This window comes from Echiichthys vipera (assembly GCF_963691815.1).
Source record: "Echiichthys vipera genome assembly, chromosome: 18".
Taxonomy (NCBI): Eukaryota; Metazoa; Chordata; class Actinopteri; order Perciformes; family Trachinidae; genus Echiichthys; species Echiichthys vipera.
The window spans coordinates 18482359-18494268 of NC_139843.1; the positions used below are offsets into that span (position 1 = coordinate 18482359).

An 11910-nucleotide genomic window follows, 5' to 3' on the forward strand; every position below is an offset into this window, starting at 1 on the left:
GGGTTCTTATATCTGCATCAATGGGATATAAATCTCAAGTTAATCACAGTTGACGGAGTAAAGTAAACAACTCACATCTCTGCAATAGTGGCTAAACCTAAACTGAGAGGCGCAATTGCAAATGCGCCTTTCGTGGGTCATCTCTCGGCCACCGTATTTTCTGAAAAACGGGAAAGAACTCACTCCAAGATGGCGCTGCGCACGGTTTGCGTCGCTGCCTTGCGAACTGGGGCAGATTTAGGGGTCAATAATGCGAGGACATTTACCACAGCAGGTATGTGCTGAATTATATTGTGCTTACCTTTAGGAAGTTCATGCCCGGGCTTCAGTATTGCATGTATGTCCTGTGTCAGTTACATAATGTTGAAGCAGACCACCGTAACATGCTCTCTAATGTGGAGAAAGACATTTCGACTAAATCCAATCAAAGTTATTATGTAAACAGTTCTCTATCTCCCACATGGGGGTTAACAATGATAATATATTTTTTATTTTTTATTGAAAAGCTTCAATATAAACATTTATTTTCTTACATGTTCCATAGTTATACACAATGCCAAAAATGAACATCTACATGTAGAAACAATAATAACATAAATTAAATTGTACAAATGCAGTAAAACATAGAAAAACAAATGAAGAATAACAAATCAAAAACGTATGGGGTCTGCTGAACTAAGGGAGCAAATTTGAAATACCCAAATAATCTAAAAGTTTTTGTCAATTTATTATTTTTGAGTTTTAAGTTTTCCGTAATAGTCAAATAGGATTTCAAATCTGAATCTTTATTTATTTATATTAAAGGAGGGTAGTCTGTTAAACTAAATCATTTTATGGATATAGTATTTTGCTAACATAATGATCTAATGAGTTATGTAAGTTTCATCTGACGAATATCTTGGATTGTCAAGAATTAGTTCTAAATACATCTTTGTTAGTATTACATTTTTACAAAACATTATGAAAGGTACTTCTGTAAATGAAACCAAAAAGAAGTAACGTGAGTATATAAAAACATATACAACAATCTCCCAATCTCAAATTCACAAAAAGTACATCTGTTTTTTGCAGTTGGCAAGAAACAGGCATTGCAGTTTTAGCAGCTTAACCTGTGTACCATTTTAAACAGAAACTCTTTGGCAATAAAACGTCATATTACTTTGGGAGTTAGTTCCCACTTTTGGTTTGAGGAAGGAGAACCAAACATGAAAGGTGAAACAAGTGCTATATAACGGACTAACTGACTGTTGGGGGTGTCTCCACATAACAGCATTGCTCCGCAAACCTACACCTCCTTTGGGTCCGATGCCAAATGAAGAGATCAACGTTAAAAACCTGGAGTCATTAGAGAAGTACCGCAGCTACACGCCTTACTTAAAACAAGCCGAGGAGGCAAAGGGTAAACCTGCATGGTGGAAGACCTACAGGAGCTACGTGGAGAAAGCGGATCCTGAGCACGGTGAGGATTAATGAAGGAGGCTACTGTTGACAGTGATTCCTCGGTAGTGTGAACAAACACCGTTTTAATGAGTCTTTTGTGTTGTTGTAGGAGCGGAGCGAGTGGACATTGGTCTGCCGTACTATCAACCACCTAGGACCAAAGAAGTGAGGGAGAGGAGGCAGGTGATGAAGGACAACAGGAAGAACAGTGAGCTGGAGAGGGCTTTACGTCTGCGCACTTGTAAGCTCAACCACACTCGCTCACCATAATCGTAATACTTCAGCTTTTAATTGATAAGTGAATACATTGTTAAACTTTTCTGTGTTCTCTGTATCCCACCAGTTAAGATCCCTCTGGATCGAGTGCAGGAAACCTGGGAGAAGAGCAGCGGCCCGTTTCATATAAAGAGACTTGCAGAGCACTACGGAGTCTTCAAAGATCTCTTCCCCATGGCTTATTTTCTACCTCAAGTCCCGCTCCGCATCTGCTATGGCCAGGACAACAGTGGTCAAGTGTATTATGGGAATTGGCTCACACCAACAGAAGTACGTAAAAGGACTGGTGATTACATGCCGCGTTCCAGTTGAACTCGGAAGTGTTAATTTCCGAGTTCTTAGTGGGAAAGGCTGTATACAGTATTGTTTGTTGTCACTGTTGTGTTATCTGTGTCTCAATCTGTCATTTCACCTATGGATGTGTTGCTACAGGTTTCCTAAACAGAAAATACAGCATGGGTGCTAACATCAGCTAACCTGGCTAACCCGTTAAATGTAATGGTTTTACGACTTTGTAACTGTAACACAGTCAACTTGGGTATGGCGTCATTCCCAGTTCCGACATCCAAAGTTAATGGATGCACCGTAACAGTGGCTACGTTCACACTCGAGTTACAAGTGACCTGAATCAGATCAGGGAACCATATGTGATTTGCTTTTAACAGTGTGAACAGCACAAGTCACACTGAATCTGACATTTTCAAATCACAATTAGGCCACGTGCTACTGAATCAGATACGTAATGGATTTTTTTGAATGCGACCGCAATCTGAACAGCCAGGTCACATTTAATGCGGCTTTGACGTCATTCTGACCCGCTCTGATCTGTTTGGTAAATCAATGACAAATAAAGTGAATTTTTTTAAAAAGTGTGCCACAGGCGGGAGCCAGGAACAGAATCAAAACAAACATGGAGGACAGCAGTGAAGCAGGCTCCGCATTGAGCCATCATTAAAATATGAATTTTCTTTCTCCTCTTCCTCCTATCACCCACTCACAAATTTTCTGCCACCACACACTGTTTTTAGCATTAAGCCATAAAGTCCTACAATACCGATTGCCGTTACCATGTTTGCTCACTGGCCGTGATGTCATCAATGATCAACTTTGCATACAGGTCACTTCCGGAGCGTGAACACACAGCAATGCATGTACAGGCCACATTTAAAGACGTAATGTGAACAGACAAACAAAAAATAGGATTTGAGCGTTAAGAGTCGCGGTGTTAACGTAGCCAGTGACCTAATCTCACTTCTAAGGCCACCTCATGTTTTACTTTCTTTCTGCCTTCTTTTAACACTTCACCTCCTCACTGCATTCCTTGATTTCATTTCACCCAATATTCTGCTCTGTATATGTCTGACTGTATTCTTTGCCTTGTCTTTGCTGTACTTTTCTTTCTAGGCAGCGTCTTCCCCTCAAATCAGCTTTGATGCGGAGGAGGGCTCCCTGTGGACCCTTCTGCTCACCTCCCCAGGTCAGCGTCAGCTATCACAGAAGGCCACTAGATTGTGATAATCAACACTGATAAGATGGATTCACAGCATTTACGAACCGCCTAAAATAATGAATCATCTTTTTCAGATGAGCATCTTCTGGATAACGAGGCAGAATACATCCACTGGCTAGTGTGAGTACTTCAAGTCAGGTCAACCATGCTCTTTATTTATTATTATTTTTATTCATACAGTACAGAAAATAAAAAAATAAAAAAACACAAAAGAAATTGACCAAAATACATCAAACCAAATCAATCAAACATTTCGCCTAAAAATACACTTGGGGCCTAAACGGCATGGAGCAATTAAATTTAGGGCGTGTCCAACTCCACTTTTGCTAGTTCGACGGTGCATACATTGGGCGCAAAGTAGGGCGCACAGAGCGAAGGGGTTGTATAAAGTCTTGTTAGTTTAGTTTGGGCATGACATGAATGAAACAGATCGTCTCCCATTCCCTTTAAAAACCAGGTACACTAGCAGTGGGTGCACTGCTGTTTAAACTGCAGATTCAGGGAATTAGAGATGGGGGCGGTTTTCTGCTGAGGAAACGGATCTGCTCGTGCTCAAAGCGTCGACTCCTCCACAGTCTCACAGTCCTCTGTCCCGTCAACAACTCCATTTGACTGAATATTGCCAAATGTACCTGTTAGGGATGCAAATGATGGATCGATTATCGATTTATTGTTGTAAAGAAATTACTCGATTAAAATAAATTAATTGCAATTAATTGCGTTTTCAACCCGTAATCCCCCACCAGTCCAGGTGAGGTCGTGCTTGACGGCAGACGTACTTGACGCACACGCGGGAACACAAACGAAGCAGGGCTCTGACGACAACAACAAAACAAACAAGAAGCGGTACAATAACAGGATGAAGAGGACAAAACGGCGTGCTCACAGAGAGCATGTCAGTGAGGTATACGGCCTCACTGACAGAGTATGGTATTCTTCTATTCAGGAATTATTTTTTTTATGCTGCTGCTATTAATGTTTCCAATGTCGCAGATGAGAGAATGCCCAATTTGTTTTCATGTTAAGTAGCCTGTTTAATATTTTGATATTTTCTATTCAGAATATGTTTGATATGCTACCAAAATGTTATTCCCTGCCCTCAAGTGAGTGATTAAGGAATAGGATTGGGATCTTTTAGCGTTTTATGTTTTGTATAGACCTTTTCAAAGTTGTAAACATAAACATTCTAAATGTGTCCAAGTTTGATTTCTTTCGCAGTGAATGTGAACGACATCAGCTGACAGGAAGTTAACAAGGACCAAGGCTGTTGCCTAGTAATGGGATTCCATAAAAAGGTCTATACAGTTAACCTGTTTAGAGGGAAATTCCGCTTCTCAGAAGAATTTCTTCTTATCAATTAATCGCTCATCGATCGATAAGATGAAACAACTATCATTAATGAATTTCTCAATAATTTGCATCCCTAGTACCTATAACTTATTTAATGGAGGAAGAGGAGGTGGAGGAGGAGAAAGAAAAAAGAATAGGAAGGGGTCTGTGCGTGTAACAAGCAGGATGCACTGATTGGCTCTGATGCCATGCAAATTCCACTTAAAGATGAAAGGCTGCTTTGAGTGACCGTAAACGTTTCCATGCGCACAGTACAGACCCCAGCAAATATCTTGGTACATTATGGCATCAAAGGAGGCCGGAGAGGAAGAAGATAAAGAACTGAACTTTTAACTGTTCTTTGTTTATAAATGCGCACAGGGGAGCCGCAGTGCAATTTGGCTTTGCTCGGTCCACATTTTATAGAATTGAATTAATATTTTTCTAATATTTTTTTTTAACCATGGAGCGGCGGATATAACTGCAGTCTGTGAATCACCACATTACTCTCATTACTATGACTAATGCACCCTGTTAATAAGAGGACAACACTGCACCTTTAACTTGAGTCCAGGTTTTTGTTGGTCAGTGTCGCTTTCTGCTGCCTTAAGATAGCAATGCGCCAACATTGACCCTGACCATACCTCATTTTAAGACCAACACACACATGGGCGCACAGGTGGGCGCAAGTACACCTATACAATATGGGTGCTGGGTTTCAGAAAGAAAACCTTGTCAGTCTGAAACTAGCAAAGACAATGGCGCTTCGCTTTGCGCCAGGTTAAAGGTAGAGCCCTCTATACCTTTTACTTAACTTCAACTTTATTAAATTCCTTCATAATCTTCACAACATATACAATGTTAGTCTGGACAGACATGGATGTAAATTGCAGCTTGACTGACTTTAATGAGGTAGATGGAATAAACATAATTTTAAAAATTTGTAACCACTACAGCCTCAAATGACCTGTGTTTCTGTAGAGGGAACATACCTAGCGGAGCAGTGCAGGCCGGAGAGGAGCTGTGTCACTACTTGCCCCCATTCCCTGCCAGAGGAACAGGCTTCCACCGCTACATCTATGTCCTCTTCAAACAGGAGGGACCCATCAACTTTCAAGAGGATGTCAGGTCGTCCCCATGGTGAGCAATATGCACATACGCTTGTAATTTCTGCATCGGATAAGTGCTCCAGTTGAGTTTTCCCACAAAAAATATCTTTTAATATAGTCTGCTTGTGTTTTCTTGTGATGTTCAAATTAAATCTTCTATTATGATCACGATAATATCACCACAACAAATGTTCCAATGTGTTAGTTCATGTTTGATATAGCAACAAAGTCACTAAGCATGCGTTGTCTCTTCCCCCCTAGCCATTCTCTGGAGGACCGTACATTTAAGACGATGGATTTCTACAGAAAGCACCAAGACAACGTGACACCTGCAGGCTTGGCCTTCTTCCAGTGCCAGTGGGATGAATCTGTCACAAACACCTTTCACACCACACTCAGTGAGTCACACTAATGCTTCCACTCAAACAAAGTGCAAGTTGTGTCTTGTGACATTTCCTTGAGCCTTAGTAGATTTTAGGACAACAAATGTGTGCAGCAGGTGGTTGTAGAAGAATAGAAGTCTTTATTGTCATTGTGGCAGAGCTACAACGAGATTGGAGATGTGACTCTGCTTGGTGTGTAGTAGAATCAAGAACACAAACGACAACACAGTCATAACTTATTACCCCTGTTAATAAGTGTCTATTAGTAATAAAACCTGTCTGTTGTATCTTCTGCCTGCAGACATGAGGGAGCCAGTGTTTGAGTTTATCCGACCTCCAGTGTACCACCCTCGACAGGTCAAATTCCCACATCGACAGCCCCTACGCTACCTGGACAGATACACAAATGGAAAGGAGCCCACCTATGGAATATATTGATTATAAGACACACTGTCAGAGTTGAGAGAAAACACAAAGCCCTTGCAAATGTGTAGTCCTATTTATGTTAAACAATAAAGCATTTTTCAACCGTTGGAGTTTATGTTTTCACTCCTTTTGGATCACGTTTCAGTTTGTTGGTTGGAAATATTTGAGCAAATATTTGTTTTTGAAACAATTTGATGGAAAGTTTGGGTGAAAGAACAGGTGATTGATTCAAAGATTGGAAACATCATCATTGATGTTACCTGAGGTCAGTGGGTGCTTCAGCCATTCACCCTCCCTCAGCGACCCAGCCTGTGTTTATCTGACCATGACCTGTGTCCCAGCAGCATCAGCCCACGGATCACCCCTCATGATCCGTAGCCAGCTCGAGGCCTTCTCAGCAGCCTCTGTGGTGGACTTGATGGCTTTTTTCTCCACAGCCCCATAGAGATGCCAAGTTGGGTGTAGAGGTGAGTGAATGGCCTGCAAAGCCTCTGCACGCTACCTCGATGGGCCAGCAAAGAACTCACATTAATACTCACACTTTTCTGGGCTCATATTTGTTAACTGACCGATGTGAAAGTTTGGACTCAAAGGGGAACTTCACATATTTTACACATGTCCCAGTCAAAGTCCAAGCCTGGTCAGATGCGTGCATGAACTGATGAAGCCTCTTGGATGAGAGGTGAAACGTCTTCCTAGTAAACATAACCAAGTCCAGTTGTTTTTGACTGAAATTGCTTTGGGGATAACGACGACCTGGACAAATGAGAACATTCACAGGCACATCAAAGTCTGTTTACAGTCCTTAAGGATTACTACTTTTTTTTTCTCCTTCACTTTTACTTTACACTTAAATGTAATAAAAAGGTATTAACAATGTGACGGATGCAGGTTCTGTCCTGGTCACTAGTAGCACTTTACACAGACTGAAATTCACTGTTTCCATTACACTTAATATTCATACCAACTGTATTGTTGAGTTTTTTTTAAATTCCTTCATGCTGACTTGGCCAAACATTTAAATCAAAACATAGAATTGGGGACTCGTTTTGATTCATAATTGTTTATTTTTTAACAAATATTAAATATTTATATTAAGAAAATATAATTTAATTAAGAAAATATAATTCACAGGAGGGTGAGAAGTTCAGCCATCCGTGAGGAACTCGGAGTAGAGCCGCTGCTCCTTAGCGTTGAAAGGAGCCAGTTGAGGTGGTTCGGGCATCTAGTAAGGATGCCCCCTGGGCGCCTCCCTAGGGAGGTGTTCCAGGCACGTCCAGCTGGGAGGAGGCCTCGGGGATGACCCAGGACCAGGTGGGGAGATTATATCTCAACACGGGCTTGGGAACGCCTCGGGACCCCCCAGTTAGAGCTGGTTAATGTGGCCCTGGAAAGGGAAGTTTGGGGTCCCCTGCTATAGCTGCTGCCCCTGCGACCCGACCCTGGATAAGCAGTTGAAGATGAGCTGAGATGAAATAATACACAGGTCAGCATGGTCATTTTGTTGCATATTCTATTTAAAATGAATATAACCCATGTTTTATTTTTTACAAGAACTTCTAGTTAATGTGACTGCATTATCTAGAAAAGTCCAAAAAGATGTTGGTTGGTCACCTGCCCCCATTCCACCAGGCCTAACAACTTTTCAGGGGGAACCCTGCATCTTATGACTTTATCCTGGATCAGAGAAAATACACTTGTTCTAAATGTATTTTCTTGTTGCAATAATTATGCTTTAGAGCTTCTGATTTTCTGACATCCTTCCAATATCCTGTACATAGCATTGTATAATTGTTGTGATATCTAAAAAAAAAAGAAAGCTTTATCATGAAACAGAAAATGTCTCATGTTCCTTACAGTTTCTGTTTGCTACCTGTAGTAAAGGTTTACTTGAAAAGCTCACTGGGCAATATTTTAACTCTTGAACCCTGGAGTAATTTAGCAAACACAGTGTGACACAAATATACTAATCATGAATGAATCACAAAAGATTATAGTGATGTTGCACTATGGGTAGAGTTATTTAAAGGTATTTAAAGCTTAAATGGGTCGGTTGGGTTCAGGACGTCCCGTTAGGTTGGTGTGCCTGGTGCCCGGTTGGGGGGCCCAGTATAACATCTTTCCACATGGCCCAAAATCCCTGGCGGCACCCCTGCCTACATTTGTATGTAAGTATGGAGTAAATCAACTGATAAATGTGTTTCATTCTTCACAACTTTTTTTTTACTCATAAACTTGCTCTTTACCACATTCTGTCGTGTAAAGTGAGATAAATACATGCCCAGGATCTAAAATCAAAATTTTAAAATTGTGAGATGGGGCATCTCTCTGACTAATGTATTATAGATTTATATACATTTTTTAATTGTTTGGCTCATTAACATGGATGGCTTACTGAAAGCAAATACAGGTCTCAGAGATACAAAATGACAACAAAGAAATATTAAACAACTACATCATGTTTGTCACAGGAAGGGCTGAATCTCAACTCTAATTGACTCTCTGAAGAGAGAGAGTCAATTAGAGTTGATCAGCAACAGCTGTGCCACCTGCGTGATGGGGCTTTTTAAACTGCCATGTGGCACTGCAAACATTTTCTCTTGGTAACTGAAACAATGGGAGCTGTTTGGGTCTTGCTTATTTGTGTGCTGACTGTTTGGCTTTCCAAAGGTATTTATATTTCCTCTGTATGAACATACTTTTTAAGGAATTGGTAGTGAGTATAGCACATTTTAAAGAGTGTGGCTAATTATTAAATATGCACTATCCATAGGCTCTTGTTTGCCTTTTGGTTGCACAAATGGACAATGTGATAATGGGCTGCAGAGGAGAATAAGAGGTAAGAACATTAATGACAGAATCTTTTCTGAGCTACTGTTTGACACTAACTTAACCTTGTGTACTACAGATGTGTCTCCCAATGATCTCTCCATCCAGAAGGCCTTGGCACTTCTCCAGTCAATGGCGTCCATGTTGGAGCAAAATGTTAGAGAAGGTGAGCAAACTCTGTAAAAATTTCTAGAAAGCAAGTTTGTGTAGAACCAAGGTTCTTGTTGTCAAACTGTTCAGTTTGACGTGTCTGGCTTTTGATACTGGGGTTCCAACAGTGTCAGGTTTACAGCTACTGTTTTCTTAAAATCAAAGACTAAATTGTTCAGCCAGGTACAGGCTATTGTACAGATGAAGTAAGAGGTCAATATCTGCCGTTTGTAATGAAACTAACTCCACCTGAACAGATGTATTTAAATACTCTGCTTGAAAATCAGGGACTTCTCACAGCAGTGTCAAAGTCTTTAAGTTGAACGTCACTCAATTTTTCTTTTTGGTTCACAATCCTTTCTTTCAGTACAACTGGAAACCAATGAAGTGGAAGCCGAGGCTTCAGTAAGCCACGTTAAAGTAGTACAACAGCCAAAAGAGGGCAATACTGACACAGGTTACAATGATGGCACAGTCTGCAGCCCCAGCAACATGACGGGCGACCTTGCCAGCAACATGACGGGCGACCTTGCCAGCAACATGACGGGCGACCTTGCCAGCAACATGACGGGCGACCTTGCCAGCAACATGACGGGCGACCTTGCCAGCAACATGACGGGCGACCTTGCCAGCAACATGACGGGCGACCTTGCCAGCAACATGACGGGCGACCTTGCCAGCAACATGACGGGCGACCTTGCCAGCAACATGACGGGCGACCTTGCCAGCAACATGACGGGCGACCTTGCCAGCAACATGACGGGCGACCTTGCCAGCAACATGACGGGCGACCTTGCCAGCAACATGACGGGCGACCTTGCCAGCAACATGACGGGCGACCTTGCCAGCAACATGACGGGCGACCTTGCCAGCAACATGACGGGCGACCTTGCCAGCAACATGACGGGCGACCTTGCCAGCAACATGACGGGCGACCTTGCCAGCAACATGACGGGCGACCTTGCCAGCAACATGACGGGCGACCTTGCCAGCAACATGACGGGCGACCTTGCCAGCAACATGACGGGCGACCTTGCCAGCAACATGACGGGCGACCTTGCCAGCAACATGACGGGCGACCTTGCCAGCAACATGACGGGCGACCTTGCCAGCAACATGACGGGCGACCTTGCCAGCAACATGACGGGCGACCTTGCCAGCAACATGACGGGCGACCTTGCCAGCAACATGACGGGCGACCTTGCCAGCAACATGACGGGCGACCTTGCCAGCAACATGACGGGCGACCTTGCCAGCAACATGACGGGCGACCTTGCCAGCAACATGACGGGCGACCTTGCCAGCAGACTCCGAGTGATAAGGGAGCTGTTCATGGAACCACACAGGGGAAAGCGGCAGCAGCAGCAGCTGAGGCAAAAGCGGGCAGAGTTGGTGCTTCATTTTGCCCTGGAACCTCAGAACTGATGAGTGACTCAGTCACAGAGTCTATTAGGTGTGGGAACTATGCAAGAGTTGATTTAGCTGTTTCTGTATGTACCTGCTGTATTGCCTCTGTGCTTTAAATAAAACTCTAAACTGATTTTTGATGTCTTATTTACCCAGAGGGGTGTTTTTGAAAACAAAAGTGCAGCCTGACATTCTGGGTTTTGGTTAGTTTTTTTTTTTTTTTTAATTGACAGAGCATAGAGTTTTTTTGAAAGCACTTCATAGCAATGGGTGTCAGTGCAGCCTGACTATAGTCATTTGTTGTCTCATTACAAAAAGGACCCCAGAGGAATATTCCAGACTGCAGAAAAGCATTTTGACAGTAAGATGCATCTAACCCTGGCTGCTGCGGCACTCATTACTTATGCTAAACCATTGGATAATGTCTACTTGCATCAGAATCAGAAATACTTTAATAATCCCAGGGGTAAATTGTTTTTGTTGCAAACTCCAGATATACAAACAACACAATACAGTTAACATTTTTTAAAACAAATCTAAAACTGTGTGTATATAAAAATATCAAACTTACTATAGTAATATATATACAGATCAAAGTACTGTAAAGTGCAAAGTACCATGATGTGTTGTATAGTTTAATGACCACAGAAAGGAAAGATTTCCTGTGGTGCATCTGGGTGCGAGGAGTCTTGTGCTAAGGGTGTTCCTCTGCTGGGCCAGTGTGTCGTAGAGAGGACGGGAGACATTGTCCAGGATAGACTGGAGCCATGACAGCATCCTCCTCTCTGCCATGGTAGTCAGGGTGTCCAGCTCCTCCCCCACGACATCACGGGTGCTCATGATCAGTTTGTTCAGTCTGTTGGTTTCTGCGATTTTCAGCCCACTGCCCCAGCGTGTAACAGCGAAGAAAATTACACTGGACACAACAGACTCATAAAACATCCTCAGCATCATACAGCTGATGTTAAAGGACCTCAGCCTCCTCAGGAAGAAGAGTCAACTTTGGCCCTTTTTGTAGACAGCCTCTGCGTTTCTAGTCCAGTTCAACTTA

General features: G+C 42.5%; 1 protein-coding gene across 1 annotated transcript; it reads left to right on the forward strand.

Moving 5' to 3' along the window:
• The first annotated feature begins 175 nt into the window (after nucleotides 1–175).
• mrpl38 (mitochondrial ribosomal protein L38) lies at nucleotides 176–6558 on the forward strand. Its single transcript, XM_083933072.1, has 9 exons — nucleotides 176–274; nucleotides 1271–1459; nucleotides 1550–1681; nucleotides 1784–1986; nucleotides 3121–3193; nucleotides 3301–3346; nucleotides 5537–5695; nucleotides 5926–6062; nucleotides 6349–6558. Exons 1-9 carry the CDS (start codon nucleotides 190–192, stop codon nucleotides 6483–6485), a joined length of 1161 nt encoding a protein of 386 aa, XP_083789198.1. The 5' UTR covers nucleotides 176–189; the 3' UTR covers nucleotides 6486–6558.
• The last annotated feature ends 5352 nt before the right edge of the window (nucleotides 6559–11910 follow it).